A 23,298-nucleotide genomic window follows, 5' to 3' on the forward strand; every position below is an offset into this window, starting at 1 on the left:
GCAGAGTCAGCTCGTTTGACCTTTGGAATCCAACCATAGGAGTTGGATTTGTAAGTGCCAAAAAAAAATCTAAAAATCTCTGTATTCTCTACAGATTCAGTGGCAGCTACTTTAAACTTATTCAATATGGAGACTATATATCTGTCAAGTTGAGACAACTTGCTTGATGTTTCTCCATTGACTTTAGTTGAGAGGAAAGTGAGGCCAGATAATGCATCTTCATAATATTGATAATCCCCTCCCTATCATCTGAGCTGAAATTCATGTGTGCCTTTTGAAATTGACCTTTTTAACAATTCTCACAACATTCACCATCATCACACCAACCCCATATCTCGTACTCATCTAAAACTCTGCTCCATGTCCCCACAGTCTCCCATCATCATGTTCTTTCTGGCCTACTCTTTCTCAATATCAGATAAAACTTCAGTTTTATTCTTTCTTTCAAATTATGTTATGGTCTTGTTCAACTTATCTCTGTAAACTACTCCAGCCCTAACATCTATTCTGGCCCAAGCTATTAGCCAGTGTGTTTAACACTGCTGAAACCTCTGAAATCCTTTCTTTAAACATCTCTGTCTCTTCTGGTCAAGATGAACTGAGCTGCAATGTGCTTGATGTTGTGGCTTAGACTTAATTTTTTTTTACATTCATAGCGATGGTTTTGTGGACAGCATGGAGTGTTAGGGGTCAGGTTAAGGTTTAGGGCAAGGATGAGAGAGAATGAATAGTCAGAGGAAGGAATCCAGGTTGGAATACTCCACGGCTGAAGGTCAGCGATCCGGAGGTTGAGTTAGGTCAACAAGCACTGAGAAGACCAGCGATCACCAGGTCAGTGACTTCTGAGTCAGAGGTCCATATGTATGGGAGACGCAAGGGCTGGAGGATCCCTGTCCCCGGCCACCAGGATCAGAAATCCATGCAAGTCCAGAAGTCGATGTCCAAGGCGTTCCATAGTTGAAGGTCAACAATCCTAGTGATCAAGTCAGTAGAGGCCTGAAGGTCAAAGCTGTCATTGGTGAGTCCTGCCCAGAAATCACTGGTCTGGAGGACAAAGCCAAAGGTCAAAGTGCAGAGTTCAGATAGTCAGAAAAAGCCTGAAAGTTAGAAGACCAAAGTCAGTGAGTTTGGAGGTAGAGGCCCAAAGGTAGGGTCTGTGAGTCTGGACCAGAGAGTGGAGGTTGGAGTCCCAATATCAGGGAGTTGAGGCCAGAGATTGGAGGTTGGAGGCCTGAATGATCTGATTCTGAGAGCCCGGGTCCAAGGAGCAGACTTTCCTGGGGTTGGGGGCCTGTATGTGTGAGGAGTTGGGAGGGTTTTACTGTTGTTGTCTTGTTTTGTTCTGTTGCTGTGTTGCTGCTTGTGTTGGCGTGTGTGGCGGGTTGTGTTGCTGCTATGTTGAACATTGTAGGCATGCTACATTGGTGCCAGAATGTGTGGCAACACTTGCGGTCTGCCCCCAGGACTTCCTCGGGTGTGTTGGTTGTTAATGCAAAATGACACATTTCACAGTACGTTTAGATAAATCTGAATCTGAATCTCTCTCTATCTTTCTGTTCCTTAAAAGAGCTCAGTTTGATTAGTCTGTATAAATAACTTCACCTTGGCCAAGCTTTGTCTGTCAACTACTCAAGGTACTTCAGTATATTAAAAGTGTCCTTGTACAAGAAACAACCAATTTCTCCAAAGATGTTATGGGACACAGCTGATTCACTCCACTAGATATTGTAATTATAGTGGCAGAACTAGCAGTTTCAATAAATAATGCCGAATACATGAAGTAGAATTGGATAGTCCAATCCTGAACTGGGTAGTCTAATCAATACAGTTGGATATTAGATTAGATTAGATTAGATTCAACTTTATTGTCATTGTGCCAAGTACAGATACAAAGCCAAAGAAATGCAGTTAGCATCTGAACAGAAATGCAAAGAATAGTGTTATTTACAAAATAACTGCAAATAAAAAGTAAGTGCTACAGCACACAAATATAAAAGTACTGAGACAGTACAATATGGGTGCAATACTGCTTAGTTCTGTGAAATGAGGTTCAGCAGGATCACAGCCTCGGGAAAGAAGCTCTTCCTGTGCCTGCTGGTGTGGGAGTGGAGGCTCCTGTAGCGCCTACCAGATGGGAGGAGAGTAAAAAGTCCATGCTTAGGGTGAGATGCATCCTTGATAATGCTTTTCATCCTGCCCAGGCAGCGTTTATGTTAGATGTTCTTAATGGTGGGCAATTGGGTGCCATTAAATATGAACCATTAAAGTAAAAGCCTTAATCAATACTGCCGGATACAGTATGATCATTTCCCACAACAGATATTGTAAGATCCAAGTCCCTGTAACATGTCTTTAATCCCATATATCCTCTGTGCTGCACAAAATAGAAATGATTACTCCAATTATAGATCTACCAGGTTGAAAAACTGCTGCAAGATTTAGTCTATCATCAAAAAATACCATAGACTGTATCACTATGGTATGTCTTGGAGAATATTGCACATTTCACTTTATTATTAAATTATTTACTCTATTATTTACTAAATTTAATCTCTCTGGCCCATCATATGCATACAGATCCTTTTTCCATCTGGCTTTATCATCTCCTCTGGCAGTGGGTTCTAGTTAACAGCCACTCCCCGCATAACAAAAAATGCTTCAAAAGTGGATTGGTAGTGTGGCAAGAGCAACATGGAGGCATAGTGATTAGTGCAATTATATTACAGTGCCAGAGGTTATCAGGGTTCAACTCCCACCGCTGTCTGTAAGGAGTTTGAACGCTCTTCCTATGACTGTGCAGATATCCCCCAGGTGCTCCAGTTTCCTCCCACATTCCAAAGATGTACGGGGTTAGGGTGAATAAGTTGTGAGTGTTCCCCGTTGGCACTGGAGGTGTGGCGACACTTACAGGATGCCTAGCAAATAACATATTCCACTGTATGTTTTGATGTTTCAATGTACATGTGACAAATAAGGCTAATCTTTAACCTCTTCCCCCGTATCCTCTATAAGTCTCTTTTCTCTCATCTTGAACTTTTGTCTGATAGAGAAATTCTGTCTATCTGCCAATATCATTGCGTCTTCTAAGTTTATATACAACTATCATATAAACCTTTCAAGTCACCCCTCAGCCTTCTCTGCTCCAGTGATAACAAAGCCAGCCTATTCAATCTCTTCCCATGACAGAAGTCCTCCAACATCCAAGTGAATCTCCTTTGTACTGCTCCAGTACTTCCACGTCTTTCCTACTGCAAACTGTGGTGATCAAAATGGAATGCAAAACTCCAAGTTATGGTGTAAACTAGAGTGTTGTAAAACTGGAGCACAACGTCCCAACTTTTATATTCTTTGCCCCTCCTATGAAGGCAAGCATGCAAAATACCTTCTTCACCATCCTGTCTATCTACGTTGCCACTTTTAGGGCACATTGGACTTGAGCTCGAAGATCACTTTGTTCGTGCAGAGAAACTTATTATTTATTGTATATGTTTGACTTTACCAAATACATAATTTATTGTGTTGCCTTTACAAGTTGTAATCTATGGCTTTTTGTGAAAATATTTGGTAATATTAGATGTCAAAATGGGTTCTGGAATTGCAAAGTCAGTTTTTCAGGAGTTGTGCTGAACTTTAAAGTCAGAAATTAATTAATAGCCAGGTATGATTGAAATAAGATTGGTACTGTAAAGGATTCTTAAGAGTCGAAAAGGAACTACTATATTTGTCTTTCTAATGCCCAGCCTAGACAGAGATTACACAGCATTAGAATTCTATGTTGACAAGTTCAAATAAGTTAGAGGAAGTTACAATCAAACTATATTGCACAGTTATTAAACCAGAGCTTTTAATAATCAATGTACCAAGGGGTCATTTAAGCTACAAAGAAAAGTAAAATGGGCAAACTCTGATGTCAGAGTTGTTCTGAAAGACTGCAGGAATTTTGACTTTTTTTTTCCTCCTGGGAAGGAGTTCTGTAACATTTTAATTGGGATAGAAAAGCCTGATCTACAGCATTTATTTTAAATTAAAGCTAAAAGGCCATGATACCTGATCAAATGAATAGAAGATGAATTTAAGATTGATATCAAGAAGTCTTTCTTCAGATAAAAGGACAAAATATAAAGAATAACCTTGGAATGGTACAGAAAAATGCATCCACAGTCATAGCAAAAATCTCCAACTGCCAAGCAGTGTGATTTATAATTGGAAAATGTCATACATTATTTTCACACTACATCATAGCTTAAACTAACATTTTGCTTTCTGCTTATGCTGCTTGTATTGGTCCTTTACAAAGTGGTCAGACAAGGCTGATATTTAGGGAGAAATGTAAGCTAATCGAAAGCTATTGATTTAAAGAACAAACTTCACCCTAAGCAACTAGAGCAGCAAGAAGTCCTATAACTGTTCAACTACATAGCTTGCTAATCTGACAGAAAATGCAGGAAAAATAATTTATAGTTGTGGCTATCAGGAGCAGGGATTTGAATTCAAGTTTGCGACTTCAACATCATGTAATCAAGATTTCTGTTTAAGGATAATGCCAATTCCATTACCTGTTTTGTGTCTGTGGTGGCCAGTGCTATCATGTTTGCTGTTGTGTGCTGGGGCAGCAGGCTGAGGGTAGCAGACACCAACAGAATCAACAAACTCATTCGTAAGGCCAGTGATGTTGTGGGGATGGAACTGGACTCTCTCACGGTGGTGTCTGAAAAGAGGATGCTGTCTAAGTTGCATGCCATCTTGGACAATGTCTCCCATCCACTACATAATGCATTGGGAGGGCACAGGAGTACATTCAGCCAGAGACTCATTCCACCGAGATGCAACACAGAGCATCATAGGAAGTCATTCCTGCCCGTGGCCATCAAACTTTACAACTCCTCCCTTGGAGGGTCAGACACCCTGAGCCAATAGGCTGGTCCTGGACTTATTTCAAAATTTACTGGCATAACTTACATATTACTATTTAACTATGTATGGTTTTATTACTATTTATTATTTATGGTGCAACTGTAATGAAAACCAGTTTCCCCCAGGATCAATAAAGTATGACTATGACTATGACTATGACTATGACTATGAATATGACTATGACTTTCCATATACAGGTTGACCATTAATTTTCTGGCACTCTTGGTTCCTGAGCCTTGCCAGATTAATATTTTTGCCAGATTAAAAGAGGCTATACAATAATAATGGTAAAATGGACTGTAGAAGCTTAAAAAGGATTATTAATTAAACAAAAATTAAATGTAAATTTATTAATTACTCTGTTTAGAAAGAATGTTGCTTCTCGGTTATCTTTTAAACATTTCATCCAGGTGAAGTTGTTTCATGTGTTTTGATTTCTCCCTGTGTAATTTTTCTTGCATTAAATAAAAACTGATTAGCTCTTGTTCCATCACAAAGGTACGTTGGTCTAACCTTTTGATTAGATTACCCAACAACTCAATTAACTTGTCTATAGTAAATCTTTCAGTTTCACCCATTTCATCATCATCTTTGCAATCTTTATCACTTGCAGTGTTTTTATCAGCATTCAGAATACTGTCTACAATTTCTGAGTCTGTGAGGTGATGCACAACAGGAGTTTCGTCATCAACAAGCATCCACTCATGTAGATTTTCTTCATTAGAACTACTTGCTATATCTTTGAAAGCAGGTACTGTAACACTTTTTGCATACGCAAGCATATCAGGAACAACTACTTTCTCCTTTGGTACATGAAGTTCTGTAAAATCTTCATCAAGCTTTTCTTCAGGCACATTATCAAACATCAAAGCAGGCCACAACTTGTGCCAGCCATACTTTAGTGTTGAAGGTTCTACCTACTCCCACCCTCGAGCAATGAAACAAAGGACGTCCTTCATGTTAAACTCTTTAATAATTTCTACAGAATTGCTAGCATTCACCTCATGTAACAGATATTTCATGAAATGTGAGCAATACTTGGCCTCATAATTTCACCTGAATTAAAAGAGGTGTTGAACCATCAGATTCTGGAAAATCAGTGGTCAACCTGTATAAGAATTTATGGCAGTTTTCAATCATTTTAGCCTTGAGGATGGCTGGGACAAACACTCATAGCAATGTCTATTTTGAACTAGAGGATGATTTTGCTTCAGGGCAAGACGATCTTTAAATTCAGATTGGACTGAAGGGTAGATTTAAATTAATAGTCATATATTTTTGTTGACTGCTAATGCTGATAAGATTTATGTTTCTACTAACATTTAGATCAATGAATGTTATTTTACATGATTGTTGGGGCATATTCTGGACTTAGGGTGTATAGCAAAATATGAACTTCAGCAACCTGTCTTTAGACCTGAACATGGACTGTAGTTTAAATTTAAAATGCAGTTCTGGAGAATAGGTTCTGAGAGCTGTTAACAGCAGTTAATTGAAAAACCAGACAATGGTAATTAACATTGTCTGGAGTGTGGGTGCGAAGGAGGAGGTTTGAAACTTGTATGTAATTCAAAGGAAGCACTATTGATACGTTGTAAATATAGAATTGGCCTTTGATCTTTAGCATATAAAATGTCATATAATGTTGGGTCAAACAGGCTTCTTCCTCCAAAAGGGTCTCGATAGGATGCCTGTCATGTCTCATTTTGTCAAATCAAAGACTACTTTACATCTACCAGCTGTTGCTCTCTGGTGACATTTTTCACATGATAACAATGACATACAGCCCTTCATCACAATTCTTGGTAATGCAGCTCAGTAACACCAAGGTTGCAAAAGGAAGCTGAAAGTATACATATTGTAGGTAGGGGATGAGCTAACATGAATACTTAGTTTAAAGCACATCATAGAGTCATGGAGAGACACAGCACAGTGAAAGGTTCTTCAGCCCACCATGTCCACGCTAACTCTCAACCCTATATAAATCCCCTTTTTCTGTTCTCTCCACATATCAGGCTCCACCATTCACGTCCAATCACTGTACCAACCAGGATGTGAGAAGGAACCAGACCATGCAGAGGAAATGCTCGCAGTCACAAGGAGAAAGGGCTAACTCCACATTGTTGTATTCATTATTACTATTTGTAATGTTCGCTCTGTTAACATCATGCAGGCAAGGGATTTCACTGCATCCATGGTGGGGGAGTCCAGTACAAGAGGGCATGACTTAAGGATTGAAGGGCGCCCATTCAGAACAGAGATGCAAAGAAATTTTGTTAGCCAGAGGGTGGTGAATCTGTGGAATTTGTTGCCACGGGCGGCAGTGGAGGCCAAGTCATTGGGTGTATTTAAGGCAGAGATTGATAGGTATCTAAGTAGCCAGGGCATCAAGGGTTATGGTGAGAAGGCGGGGGTGTGGGACTAAATGGGAGAATGGATCAGTTCATGACAAAATGGTGGCGCAGACTCAATGGGCCAAATGGCCTGCTCCTTTGTCTTATGGTCTTATATGACATTAAATAAATCTAAATCAGAATTTGAAAGGATAGAAGCTAACACTCTGGTGTCCTGAGGCAATGTCTCTCCTAATTGTCCTCATCTCCCATATCAGAATGTTTTCTCTTCTTAATAGTTAATTTGGACATGGTGATTATGAAGGAAATGCTTGTGTTTTGAATGCCTGTTTTAGCTAAAATAGCTAATAGTTTGCTTCATCACCAGTCAGCAACTAAATCTTACTCCCAATATTTGGCAAAAGCTTCCTTACACGTTAAAGAAGTTCACTACTTGTCGTACATGAAGGATTGTAAATATATTCAGAAAATAATATTTTCAGTCTCAACTGTGTAATTATGACTGACTGACAAATATAAGGTTTTGAGACAGTAGATGATGGCACCCGTTGGCAGATCGATTGAGAATTGTAATTATCACCAGTGGAACAAAATGAGAAGTTAGGTAAACTTTTTGTCACATGGAGAGTCTTTAGCTTGTGGAAAGCTGACAGCTGATAAAACAGAGATGGAATTATAATTAAAAAAGGGTTTAGAAAAACACTTGAAAAAAAGGGATATAACAGATTATAGCAGATTGGAGCAGTCAATACTAATTGAAGAGCTGATTTGCAAAATGACACAATGGCTCAAAATCCTCTATAACGAGGTCAGCCACATGGGGCTTGATATCATATTGCCAAAATGGACACAAGCTGTCACAGGAAAGAGATTAACAGTAGGCACAGGAAATGATCCAAGGATGTCTCCTTGTAGAAATGCTACATCTCCACTAATCCCTGGAAATTTCTGGCCTGTGACAGGTCAAAGTGAAGGAGCATTAGAGATGGTACCGAGAACCTCAAGACCATGAATCAGCAAAATACAGAGGCCGTGCATAAGCATCAGCCACGTGAGGATCGCCCCACAAACCACACACCCATCAGTTACCAACTGTCCCAGATGAGAAGGGTTTGAAATGCCCACATGGGGCCATGAGCCATATTGGAACCCCTAAAACTGTAGTGGAAGCAACAGTCTTCCTTGATGCTAAGGGACTTCCAAAGGAAAAGAATGGACCCAACAATAAAAGTTCAAAGCATAAAGTAATAGTGTAATGTTGTATTTACCTTTAGCTCATATATATATGTAGAATATGAATTGTTTTATTATTCTTTACAGATGAGATGATTTCCTATGTACTTTGAGAGTTGTTCCTTTTCATGCCTTGTGGTGTATCGGATGGCATTTTTGCCATGTCCATAGCATTTGACTATTTTTTACAAGCACTCAACCCAGCGTGGATAGGAAGCGTCCAAGGAGCTGGCCAGATTCAAACTCAGGACCACTCACCTTGAAGTCCAGAGCTGATGCCTCTACACCACCGGCTGGCCTACTTTGAGAGACGGTATGAGAAAAATGTTCCTATTTATGTTGTTATAGCTTTCAGAATTTAAAAAAAGATCGTTTCCCCATTTTCAATTGTCATAACACAAGTGGAAAGATTGATTTTGAAAAGAAAATATTGAAAATGAAAGGACCACTAAAGTATAAATTATTAATTGCTTCGAGAACTTCATAGGCTAATAGTTCACAAGATCATAATCAAAATAATTTTATGATAAATACATTTAATTTGAGAGAACAGTTTTCACATAAAGAGGGATATATGTCTGAAACTTTTTGTTAGGCTGAACAATGTCAACGGCAAAGTTGGAGGTATTCCGAAAACTAGTAAAAATATAATCTGAACTAGGGAGAACTTGCTTTGGGAGATAAAGACCTTTTCTAACCTTTGACCATTCTATAATTCTTTTACACAGATTAGAAATGTCCCCTTTCAGCAATTATAATCAGTACAGATATACTTGTTATAAAGACATTTTATCCCATTCATAATACATCAAGTTCTTCCATCAATTCTAGCTTATGCAGTAAATAAGACAGAAACTGATAAAATTAGATCATGACATGAGCTTCAAAACTGTGATTTGAAATAATAAATTTATTTTTAAACTGCTATCTAATCTCATTCTGTGGAAGGTATCAGGATAAGTAGAAGAATTTAGTGCCTGATATAACCTGTGGTTAATTGCACCGAATGACACCTCAAACTGCACCTCACAATCTACCTCATTGTGATCTTACACTCTATTATCTTACACCTGCACTGCACTTTCTCTGTAGCTTTTATACTTTATTCTGCATTGTTATTATTTTACCCCGTTCTATCTCAATGCATTGTGTATCTGTATTTGATCTGTATGAACAATATGCAAGACAAGTTTTTCACTGGATGTGGATAAATCAATTCCAATTCTAATATGTATGTCCACCCTTAGCAGCTGAGTGCAAACTATGACTTTAACTGAATAACTTACAAAGAAGAAACACGGCAGTGCAGTAGTGAGGTGCTACAGCTTCATGGCTCCAGGGACTCTAGTCCTGCCTGTTTTTGGGTGCTTTCAGTGTGGAGTTGCATGTTCTCCCTGTGACTGTGAGAGTTTCCAAGGGGTGCTCTAGTAACCTTCCACCTACCAGATATGTGCTGATAGCTGAATCGACTGACGTATGATCACCACTGTTGCAGCGAAGTGGAAAAACGCATCAAAGGGGAATTGAGGGAGGTGGCAACACAGGGAAATAATGAGAGGATTGGTCTGCTGAAACCAAGCATGGACACAATGGGTTATATGCCTTCCATTGCATGATAGAGACACGGAAGTGAAATGACGACATTAAAAATAACCGCTTTGATATCAATGCCTTTCATATAGCATTTATTTGCCTCAGTTTTGTGTGCTCATAGGATTTTCTAGCTCATCACAGGCTGTCCCATCACTGATTGCAGCCTTCTATGCAGTGGATATTGGAGCTGCTATCATCTCTTCCTCATTGCCCTGCAACTCATATTGATGTGGGCCCACTCAGGACAGGCAGGTGATCACATGGGGAAGGTCGAATGTTTAAAAGATTCCCATATCTTATCTTTCTCAAAGTTATCTGCCAGCCAGAAATTCAGATGCACTGGACTGCTGAAGGAAGATTCTATTTAAAGTCAGTGATCAATGTAGCAATGACATGATCATTGTGGACTTCTCATGCAGATCCCATCGAGAACCTTTCACATCCCATTTTATCATTTTGTATTATATGCCATGATAGTATTGTCTTTATCATACTTTTTGGTGAATTTCAGAATCTTTTGCAGGGGATACCACTGAGAGTGGAACTACATCCAGTACATGTCCCAGTAAAGAGTGGCATCTAATTCTTAATTTTGCAGGATAATTTTAGCTAAATCTGCCAGGTGGAAAATTGATGGAATCCAGTCAGCATCCTGTTTTATAGATTTAATTTTTTCGGTCAAGGTGATGGAAAATTAAATTAAATTACATTAAACAAGTAGGTTCTACAAACTCACCACTTACCTGCTAGGCAGTTTAATTTATAATTTATAATCACAGTTATTGTTGACTTTACCTATTGCATTCACCTTGTTTGACTGCTTCAAACTATGCGAACTTGAAATATCTGCACCTTTTCCCAATTACTGCTTGTTTATGTCACCAGTTGAAAGCAATATTCCCTCCCAGCATAATTTTCTCTCACTGCAACTTGTCACTTTAAAAGCCTCCATTCCTTCACTCTACTTTTGGTTTTGTTCCCAATTTATTTTTCCTCAATCTATCAATCACTTTTCTACTGATTATGTGCTCCAGTCCATGTTATTTTTTTAAATGTGTTGTTCAAATGCAAGTTACTTTTCATAAGTTTTGAAGAAACTCTCCAAAGCCAGACTCTGCCCTCAGTTCAACAGCGAGTTTGGAAACGTTACCAAGCCCATCTAATAAAAAAAGCAAGAATCAATGTGCTTAAAATGCCTTTGAAAAATCTAATTTCATGTATTTTTGATTCTTTCAAAAGAGCTTTTTTCAATATTTATGTTGACATATTTTGTAGAGTTGACAACCCTGAATAAATAATATACTCAAGTAATTTATTCTATTACTAAAATTCTCTTTAAAACTAAAATAAACAGCGAACATAATTTAAACCCTCAATAAATCATAGAAGAAACACAAGCCTCATAAACAAAATTTATCTTTAATTAAGTGTCAACAGCAGTACAAAAGATGGAGTGATGGTGAATATATATATATATATATATATATATATATACACACACATATATATTTATATATGTATATATATATGTGTATATATATATATCAAGAGAGAGAAAAAGAGAGACGATAGCTTTGAGGTAAATAGCTCAGTCAGTCACAGAGACACTCCCCATAAGGTGCCATATCCCTTGTCTTTTCAACGTTCATTATTCTGTTTCAATAAAAAGATAGGATTATTACCCAGATATATTTTGAAATTGTACACATTGATAAGGTGCCTGAAAACTCCAGAAAATAACAGGTTTGTTGTCTTTTGACTAGTGTTTTTATCATCCATATTTTTATTATTTCAAATATAATGGAGGCAGAGGAGGTCAGACTTACTAGTACCACTAAAATAAATTTATCCCTATTGTTTTTTTCTTTACCTCACGTCAATACTGCAGAAAATAAAAGGCTGACTTACATTATGAATAATGCCAAGCAGGGGAAAAATGACAGGAGGACATCAAACATAATCAAGAAGATTTTACATCATCCTCAGCAAACAAGTTGTCTTTTGTACTGTATAAAGAGCAGAATATGAGGAACATGGTGATGGAGATTTTTTTCTTATGTTCAATTACAAACTTTACACTAGACTGTACATGTCTTTTTTTTCTTTTTTTGATAAATTATTTACATTTGTCAGACATCATCAAAGCAGCAGCAGCAGACACTTGTTTCTCTAGACACCCAAATATATACCTGCTGTGGGCCCAGGTACCTGCATTGTTATTTGTTTAAAATGCAATGTTGAAAGTTCTTTAAAAAAACTTTTTAAATTATCAAATCCTGCTGTACAAGAGACATGTAGAGTGGCCCTGTGTTTCTCTAGAGCCACACCCAGTGTAGCTATAGGGTCAAAAGCATAGTACCATGGCAACAAGAGTCCCAATTGTCAGTCATACGCGCGTGCTAAAACAAAATCAAACCTAATGAAACCTTTATACTTTATCAGCAGCTAGCATGTCAGTCCAGCAAGTCAGTGAATTATGCTGATTAAATTAACATGAAGAAAAACATCACAATATACATCAAAATAAAAACAAAACTTCCAATTGTGGAAGGTAAAGTTACAGTAAGAAGCTACATAGGAACAGCTTATAAGCATGTTTTAATGTATTTTTCAACAACTGGAAAAAAATGGCAAATACTTAATGAATGAACAAAAACGCTATAAAAAATTCCTCTCAATAACGTAGAGGATGGGGTATTCTATAAAATCGCATGATCCAGCACAAAACACAAGGGACAAAGGAGACAGAACAGTGGATGCACATAGCAAGGCTGCAGTGTGCGGGATACAAAAACTAACATGTTATTTGCACATTTCCCCATACTCCCAATAGCGGCAAGCATCTCACTTTTGTGTTTCACAGCAGCCTGGCATCTTTGCTGGCTTGTGACAATAACAGGGAAAGAAGTAAGGGTGAAGTTTGGGAATAATTCCTAATTGTATTCACTAATAATAGTAGATAAACTCTATTCCTCCAAAGTTAGCCATATTGTTGGTTTGCTGTGAGGACCAGACATTTTCAATACTGCACTTATTTTGGGAATACCTTTCAGTACATTTTGACACAGAGGTCAACTTTGAGGTTAATTCATATGGCAGGTGAAGTTAATGGGCATGTTTTTTTTAAACCAAGCAGCTTGAGTGACATTTTTAAAAAAATATATGCCATAGTCTGGGATTACAATCTTTTTATCATAACATTAATTGTCTAGAAAGGTGGCTTCCAGGAAGGGTGCAGTTTCTAATACAAAACAGCCTTTGCCTTGTTGCTTATTCTACCTTATTACACACAGCATTATAAAAAGTGCAGTTGCTAATCTAGGAATCAGAATAATCTCCAGATTTTTTCATAGATACCTAGTAAACCTAAATGTAGGGACATCTGACAGATTTTGGCAAATTTGCCATTCACATGATGTTCAGAACTTATTTGTGTTCTAGAGATTTTTAACAGAATTATGCCTGAATATTTCCCAAATTTATGAAAATAAATGTTTGGAATTTCTTTGTTCTTCATTTAATGTAATACATAACACAAAGGAAAAAAAACCCACAATGCTTAGAAAATGGTGTATGGCTCTTGATCTTTCCCTCTTCCAAATTAAGTTTTGTCAAGCACTCTTAGAGCAGGTTGCAGTCACCTGCAATAAGAAGGTCACGAAAATGATCAGTGTCACGGGCAATTGGTATTTAAATTGAACCAAGGTAAAAACATTTAAATTATCTAAACTGTTGGTATCAAGTGAGAATCTCTCTTACTTGTTAAGTTCCCTGTTTATTTAGCACTTCATTACCATCTGGTGCTCATTCCTGCCTATTGGCACTTTTCACTACCTGTGGATCATCATCATCTTTATGCCACTTAGAAACAGGGAGTGTGAAGTCCTATTCCCATAAACTCTTAGAAGTAGCCCAGAAAAATTAGAAAATATTTGACTTAAGCAAATCTTCCCTCCCATTTACCATCCCACCCCTCATCTTTCCTGATTAATAAGTGTTTTACACAGAAGGAGAATGTAGATCCGTAAGAACTTACAAATTTTGCTGATTCTTTTCTTCCTGCTAAGAAGTGGGCACAGTACAAGTAATTCAAAAAGTGTTTCTCTCTTTAAATAAAATTATTTCCCTACTCCTCACATTACTAACTGTAACACTATATATATCCTTATTAATAATAATTACAATACAAAAAAACATGAGAAACTGACCATAAGTGAGGTGTCTGAATGCCTCAACTACAGGTCCAATACTGCTATATAATTGCGGGTGTGATTTCAGCATCTACATGAGGTACAGCGAATTGTCAGCATTTAAAAATGTGGACCAACATACAATGATGTATAACAAAACAGTAAATACATAACTTATATTTCACTATGTATTCATGAACAAAAATAGAATTCTATTTCCTATGTTATATTTACAATTTAACAAAAAAATCTAAAATGAGATGGTGGATTTTTTTTGTTGTAACTTTGTTTTAAGCTCCAATTTAAGTAAATTTGTACTATTTCCTTTATTGATTGTCTTGGTAGAATAACTCTGCAGTGATATTTTAGAGCCTGATTTCGGCTAATAAATATTAAACAAACATTTATTTGATCTAGTTGACTTTCAAATACAATTTACAAAGAGATAATTAAGACCATCGGGGGAGGGGGGGGGAAGGTGGTTGTTGTTTATTTAGCCAATCAAGTGAAAGAGCATATGGCCATGGTCGAAAACAAAGTATTTTGTTGGGGGGGGGAGGGGTTGTTTGTGAATGAGAGGAGAAAGAGAGAAAACCGAAATAAAGGCAAGCAAAGATAGCACAAGTGAGGGAAAACAGTAGATTTAGATGGAGCTAAAACAAAGTATTCATACATAACATTTTTTTGCATAAATAAAATTACTAGACATAAAATGACTCAAATCTGGCAACTGTGAGGCAGGCCCACACGAGTCTTTACAGGTGGCTTTTTGTTCATGTAATATCTCTTAATACAGTTTCACATTAGTCAGAAGTGATAAAAAATATCATTTATATCCAGTGCTCATAACACTTTAAAACATCCTGTGTATATATGTGTGCATGTGTGTGTATGTGTGTGTGAGTGAATGTGTAAATGTGTGTCTATATGTGTGTATGTGTATCATATTACATATATTATATATATATATTTATATATATAAAATACATACATACGCACACTACAAGCATAATCAAGTTTCAGTCCCAAAAAACAGTCCTTTGTTTTCCTACCAGCCTGCATTATATTATATTGGCATGGCAACAAAACATCTAAAACAACTAAATGTGTGGGTGAAATGAAAAATAAACTACAAGTTGTTCTCTGAAACTAAAAGCCATACACTGTCCTAAGTAAAACTGAATTTTAAAAATAAAACTGTTGAGGGGAGCTGTTTATTAGTAAGAGGTTATGTGAACTTTAATAAATTATAATTATGTAAGATTTAGGAACCATTTCCTCACTCCTCCCACCCTCCCTCATTGAAGCCAGATTTAAAGTTCAAATATTTTATTTTTTATAATGAAATATTATCAGTACCTTGAATGATTTGCGAAAGAAACAAAGTGTTCATCAGTTATTCGCATTGCAAGATGTTCCAACTAAATTATCACAGTCTACACCAAACTGGTCCAAGATTAAATAATGGAACTTTAGTATTCAGTGGGGCTTTAAACAGAAAGCAGAATTCTGCCTCACTTCTCAGAAATAGTTGGTATTTCCCTAATTTATCAACTCAAATACGCGTACCAACAACAGTAGTTTCTTAACATGGTAATGTATGTTTTAATTTTGTAGTATCCATTATGTATTTAAGACAGGAAATCTGAGTATGCAGGGTCTGTTTTTGGAGATGCACTTAATTTCTTATTTCTCTGTGCTGTTTATATTTTTGATAGTCCCAGTTTACTTCCTGCACAACAAATTTCATTTAAGACCTTAGTATATGTCATTTTCACAGTAATGTAGTGGGTGAATTAAGACGTTTTGAAATTAAAAAAGGCTAAGTCATTTGTATTCAGTTTCCTTTCACCCTATCCCTGCCCCATTTGTGCTCATCAAGGTGAATGCCAGCAGTGGAGAGGAATGGAATTGCTTTAAGTAATTTAACACCATTGCATGGTAGATAAGACTCTTAGAAAAACTAAGACTTCCATTTGTATGGTATCCTTCATGTCCTGTTCAAACTGCTCTAAAGCACATTAAACCAGTGAAATACTTCTGCAGTCACTGTCGAATAATAGGAAACACAGCAAGCCAGCGTGCACCGAAATATCCCACAAATATTCATGATACAATTATCTGTTTTCAAAATATTGATTCAGGGATTAATATATGGCCAAGGAGACAAGGATAACTCCCCTGTTCTTCATCTTTTTTAAAATATTCGTTTATGAATGCAAGCAGGACCTCTGTTTAAGGTTGCCACCAAAAGACATCACTTTCTATAGTGTAGTACTCCCTCAGTACTGTACTGGTCAGCCTAGAACCTAGTGCTCAGAAACAATAGTACTCTCAAGTAAGCCATTGCTGACACTCCTAGAGTTAATTAGACCATGTCAAAAGCAATATTGGGCCCCTCCTCCACATTCCCAGACTCGTCTTCTCTAACTGGTCTTCATTCCGTGTTTTTGTTCATCAGCTCAACTGTGTCCATTCAAAGCTGAATTAAGAATAGCCATTTTAACTTCAGTGACTCTGGTGATGGGATGTAATTAGTAGAGGGGTAACACTGGAGGAGAGGCAGCTAAAGTGGAAGTAAGGAGAAGGGTATTGTCTCTGAGTGACCAATGAGTTATTCCTGTTCAGATTACATTTTATACTGCTTTGATATAAGCTTTCTTGTGCTGAACAGAGTATCTGTGGTTTAGGCTCACAGTTTTACCCAACGATTTTAAAATATTTCCCCAACCACCCCTCGTGTTTTCTTTTAAATTCAATAATCCTAGATTATTGGCCCCTTGGATCTCTGGAATGACTAAGATACTCTCACTGGAACTCAGCGTAATGAGGTAAAGGGTAAGAAACCATTCTAAGAAGACAACTGGGGCAGCAATCGTTATGTGGCCTGCACTGACAAATAACTGTTGAACACCCTATTTGTGACACAATCGAGTGTCTAAAATAAAATGATGGGACACATGCACTCTGGCAAGCTCCTCCTCTGTCTCAAAAAAAAATCCTTTTTTCCATATTCCTGAGTAACTTCACCGCTGTCTGGAGAGATCCCCCTTTTGTAAGTAATTATATATACTTTTTGTTCCTCATTAAATCACAGACGATTGTCTAAGACTTTTGCAGTGTCTCCCAAGTAAGACTTTTCAGAGTGTTAAGATTAAAATGTTAGATGTTTGGCACTTTCTTTATTCATACTGTACAATATGCAAATCAAAAAGAAAAAGAAATAAAATGAAAGGAAAGCCAGTCAAAGTTCAGCTCTTTGTTGTTTGCTTTATGCTGTGCTTTTTGTGCACATGTGCTGTTATTTTAAATTTGGTTCCCTCCCACCCCCTCCCTAACTTTCTTTTTAAAACTACGAAATTTAAATTATTTTAAATAGTTCAGATTAAAAACACATTCACAAGTTGCTGGTTGGCACAGCATACCTGAGTGAGAATATAACCCCCCACCCCTTAAGAAACAGTAACTAAAGTATTTGAAAACAAGCTCAAAAAAGAGAAAGGAAAAAATTAAGACTGCCAGATAGCTATGAGTTTATATTAAGCAACAGCTTTCAAGTCCTGACATTTTAATTTTTTTTTGTTTTCAGGCTGTAGCCAGTAATGTAAAATGTCCATGATATTTTGTAAAAATAAAAAAAATCAGAATGCTTCACACATTAAGAAACAGTTAAGACCATTGCTGATGAATCTGTTGGAGCCACACATGCAGGCTCATCAATAACTTTTTTTTTGTTCAAAGTAAGAGTCTGATTGCAGTTGCTGCTCAGTTGGCACTGATGGCCTCTTGATTCTCATTGTCACTGCTATAGTCTGATTTCTGATCATCCTCATAGTCCTCATACATTTCTATTTCATCTTCACCATTCAGCATCTCATTCACGCCCAGGTTGCCACTTTCTCCTTTCATGCTGTAAGTGCTCTGGATGACTGGGATGCTTGGCTCTGGACTGCCGGATTCACTGGAACACTCCGATGTCAGTTGTGGTGATGCTGCTGTGGCTGCCATTGAGATAGCACCAGGATACACTACACCTGTTGCCGTAGTGATTGGAATCTGAGGCTGTTGCCTATGCACAGATGAATACTGATTTGTTAGCAAGTACAGTCAACAGATATCTTATTGCTAAAGCCCTTAAACACTGCACAACAACTCATTTCCATGATAACTAAACATTATTGCCATTTATAACACAATACACATAATTGCTGCCTGGGACAACTATTTCATGATCTCAGTTATGCATCTTGACATTCTTGTGACTTTTGAGGATTTTAACACTCCACCCAAGAAAACCAACCTGCAATGCATTCTTCGGACAAGGACACCCATTAGCCCTATTATTGGTCTTTCATGCTGTTCAGCAGGATCATTGCTTCTACTATTCCATCATGAAATATATTGCCAGAGGTTTGCAGCAACATTCCTGGGCTCTAATTTGAGAGTTTAGAATGCGTCCTTTTGTTATACAGTTGGAATGTAATTTAAAATAATATTATGGGCTTGGATTTATCTTTATCAGGTCCCCTTAACAATGTTGTATACCTCTGGTAGATCATGTCTCAGAAACATTTATTACTGGGAGAAAAGTCCAAGTTTTCTAGCTTTTCCTCAAATCTGAGGTCCATAATAACAGACATGCACAGAGGGTTAAGGGATTGATTTTGGAAAACTGTTGTGTAGTCTGATGCCAGTTCCCCTACAATTTTGGCTATATAACTCAATACCAGTTATCTGCATATGATGGTATACACCAAGCTTCTTAACTGCACTAAGTTTTCCACATAATTCCTAGTTAATTCAGCATGCCTTTTAGTATGTGGATCAGAAATTTTGCTTCTCGCCTGCAGCACTTTGAATTTAAGTGTATAAATTTCAGGTACACTTTTCCTAATCAGTTATCCATTCAATCCTCAAAATCCAGCCATTCAAATTCCACTGCATTGCCCATCTTGGAACATCCAAATTCAACCCCTTTTCACTGAGTTTCTGATGACATACCTACCCTCCCTCCTTGTCACCACTACAAACCCACTGCCAACATCGAGAGTGCCAATTTACCATAGGGATTGAAACATCAAGTCCTGGTAGCTCTACTGAATGACTGTTTGTCAATGTTAATTCTTTGTCGCCCTGCTTACAGTTCCGGACTTTGTCACTCCCTGGCAATATGTATTATTAACCTGGATCCCTGCAGCTGTAAACTTAATGCATTTTTACTTATGCTGAACTTTAATGTTAATGGGATCTTGATTATCTTCAAAGTAACATACATAATTCTGCCAAAAATAAAATGGGACTGGGCAAAAATTGGTGCTTGAAGGGTAGTTCATCTGCAACAGTTGTGAGAATAATTTTATTCTGATTTCACTTAAAAATGAGTCACAAGGTTTTCCTTATTATTGCCCAATTTCTACTCATTCAACTAGATGCAAGTTAAGAGGTTGCCTGCTCTTGGAAGCTCCTCCCCAGTCACAGTTCTTTCAGACCATCATATACTGACTCCAAAATTCATTTCAATCATTGAGTAACTTATTTTGCATGGTTGGCATTACAAACCAGGAATGAACTTCTAAATATGCCTGGTTTCACAAGCTTGTGAATTTGTCATCAAATGACCATTGATCTGATTTTATTTTCTTTTTGGGGGGCTGGATCTGACATCTCTCAATTTCTAAAGTTTAATTACAACAAGGAGGGTTGATATTTCAGCCACACTCTGCCTCTGGGTCTAATATGAAATTAGCTTCAATATTCTAAATATACTTCGGAGAAAATCCAAGTTCAAAACACAAAGTTCAAATCTTATCCAGAAAAGCCATATGTTTGAATTATATAAAAAGCATAAAACAATGTCATGTTGGCATCATGGGCATTTTAAGATTGGAGAGAGGCATAATGAACAGAAGGTTTACTCATCTCTAGTTGCTCTGACTTGTTGGTGCCGGATATTCACAGAGGAAAATACTATTTCTGCCACCACTAACTTTACTCAAACAATAAGATAATTCTATGAAAAAGTGGTACAGTAGTTGTTAAAATGCAGGTGATGCTTTGTCAGAACATTTTCATGCTGTACTATATGTCTCCCCACAGACAGATCCATTCATACTTCTACATGAAAAGGTCCATCTCAATTTGTCTAAAATGAACTTCTGCAACTTAAATGATAAACAATCACCTGAATCCAGATTGCTATTCTGTGTATTTGCAGTTTCACTGAATTTTCATGTCATTTTATGGAAAATTATATAAGGGAAACATGAAAAAGAATCTAACTATTTGAGAAATATGGAAATGAAAAGGATTATATTAGATGGATTGTAATAACCAATAATTTTCATTGCGATCCCACTCATTTGCTGGGTCTCATTAATGTGCACTGGCCAAGTATCTCCCTGACATATGCAATAGGTCATCAAAAGTCAGAAAGGACCATGGTGTATAATCAGTTCTTTTGTTTTTCTTGAACAACAGCCCCTTTCTTAAAAACATTCCATAATCATAACACAGGAAATACTTATACTTATAAAGCAATAACATGTACCCTACTGTGAAGAACTGTCTCATCTCCTGCCTTCGGTTTCTCATCAATTGCTTGTATTCACCAATACGTAATTTCTTGCCATCCACAATACAGGTACGCTTTGGTCTGGGCTTGTACTTGTAATTAGGGTATTTCTCTAAATGCATCTTGCTAAGTCTGGCTTGTTCCTCGTAATATGGCTGCTTCTCTTGGTTAGACATTGATTTCCAGCGAGATCCTGCACAAGACAAACAGATACCAATCAAAAAAGCAGCTCTCAACAGATTAAAAGTTCCAATTACATGCATTCTGTGATGTTGTAATCAAGGGACTGTTTGCTTCGGCACGTGGTTCTAGTTTAACGATAACTTTAATTTGGTTATAAATTGCAGAGGAAGAGATTATAAAGATCCTTTGTCTAGAATGCATGTTTACAAATTCTGCCAATCCTTTGATCATGTAAATGTCTGGTCTCCATGTGAGCTTTAGCAAACTATTTTACTCTGTGGTATAATATGATAAAGTCTGATCATTTCTCTAGATGGACGTAATTTCCAGAAACATCCACTGGTTAGTCATTAAGAAGGAGCACCTAAATTGATATTTTTATGCTGTAATCCCTCCTATAGCCAGAATCTTCATGGGCCAAGTTGTATAAATCAGCACAGTCCAACTGAGAAACAAACAATTAAAAAAGCAAACAGTAGCTTGGTCTTTACTGTTAAATTATTTAAACACCAGAGTAAAGAAGCCTCATAGGAGCCTGGTGATACTATACCTCAGATATTGTGCATAAACCTGCCTTTAACAGGAAATATTTGCAATAGAGGGAGTGAAATAACAGTTCAACAGATATGATTTTATGGGAAGGGGAAAGATTGTCCTGTGAGTGGAAATAAGTGGATTGGATCTATAGTCAGAAACATAAGAAGTGATCTTTTTGAAACATACAAAAACATTAAAGGACTTGACAGGCTGGATGGAGGAATGATGTTTCCTCTCACTGGGATTTCTATAACCAGGGATCTCAGAGTAAGGGCTGGTCATCCAGTTCACATCAGAAGCATTTTCTTCATCCAGATGCTAGTCAATCTTTGGAATTCTCGACAACTGATGATTAGGCAGGTTCAATTGCTGATCCCTTTCAATTGATTTTTTAGATTGAGATTATCAAGGGATGTGGTGTTAGGAAAGATATTATCACAGAGGTAAAAGGTCATCTATGATCTTATTGAATGATAGAGCTGGCATGAGAGGATACATCCTGCTGCTTTTTCCATTTCTTATGAATTACGTAATTGTTATTTTGCTATTTGCTGATCAATTCACCACTCATCCTGATTTTTCATTGTATTCCACTCCGTTGTACAACTCCCTTATTGGCAGATGATATAGTCAACATTAATACAGTGTTCTCAAAGTGTATACACAATATAAGAACTGTGCTTCTCAACTAATTTTTACAATATGCCACTTACCTAATTGTTTTTCTGGTTTATTATAAACAACATTACCAATTAACTTTATTTTTATTCTTAGTAATAACCTTTTACTTCGGGCTTTAAATTATTTATTTATTTGTGAAAAGCTAATTTTGAAAATAAAGGTTTAATGCATTTATAATAGCATGCTTGCACGCACAGGAAAAAAAGTAAGACACAACCTTAGGAAATAAGTGGCTACTGTATGTTTCATTTTATCACTAAAGTATTCCTTTTAAAGGAGACTGCCAAGTGAAAAATGTTGAAAGCATTAATTCAAGGATGTAAAGGCTTAACCCTACTATACACTAACAATTCTCCTGGGGACAGCTTGCAGAGCACAGTAGCCAGCAAGAGAAAAAAATATACAAAAAAGTTATGTGGAATTTTCTTGCAATTTTAACTCAGCAATTCTATGCTCTTGAACTTGATGTTGTGGCATAGTTTACCCTACAATGTCTACACTTTCTCATGGATCCTTTCCAATCATTACCAGGTTTTATTATTGTAGCCATTAACTACATCTACAATTGTGAATACTGTACATAAACAGGACTTCCGAGTACTACATATCTCATTTAATCTAATCAACTTAAAACGGAGACTAGTTTCAGAGAGAGATGCAATGCAACAAATCTTGTGTTTGCTGTATATTGCTGCAAAATCCTAAGCAATAATGTAGTTAGCGTGATTATAAAGATACTGATTGTAATTAAGAACAGTTGGTGCTTTGTAATAGGGTTTTAGTCAAAAATTGCTAAAGTGAATCATGATGTTGCCTTGCAATATGCACAGCAGTTTTGAATGAACAGAATGTTGCCACAGTGGAATTACATTTTATGAGCAACAAACATTATCGATAAATACAGTATGTATGGAACATGGCCCCGTGTAGCGAAAGTGTAGCATGCAGAATCTCCTGCTTTTGCTTGAAGACAGATGTAAAGGTATTGAATGAAGGGACATTAATTTCAAACAGATTTTTTTTCACTCTGGAGGAAATGGAA

General features: G+C 37.0%; 1 protein-coding gene across 24 annotated transcripts in view; it reads right to left on the reverse strand.

Moving 5' to 3' along the window:
• Positions 1–11,510: 11,510 nt before the first annotated feature.
• sox6 (SRY-box transcription factor 6) overlaps positions 11,511–23,298 on the reverse strand; it is a 630,558-nt gene continuing 618,770 nt past the window's right edge. For all 24 annotated transcript variants that reach the window (XM_063061910.1, XM_063061919.1, XM_063061914.1 and 21 more), the window contains 2 exons: positions 20,832–21,048; positions 11,511–18,353 (listed from right to left, as the gene is read on the reverse strand). In XM_063061910.1, the coding sequence (XP_062917980.1) occupies positions 18,050–18,353; positions 20,832–21,048 (521 nt within the window). In that variant the 3' untranslated portion in view covers positions 11,511–18,049. The remainder of the gene's footprint in view (positions 18,354–20,831; positions 21,049–23,298) is intronic.

This window comes from Mobula hypostoma, chromosome 11 (genome assembly GCF_963921235.1).
Source record: "Mobula hypostoma chromosome 11, sMobHyp1.1, whole genome shotgun sequence".
Lineage (NCBI taxonomy): Eukaryota > Metazoa > Chordata > Chondrichthyes > Myliobatiformes > Myliobatidae > Mobula > Mobula hypostoma.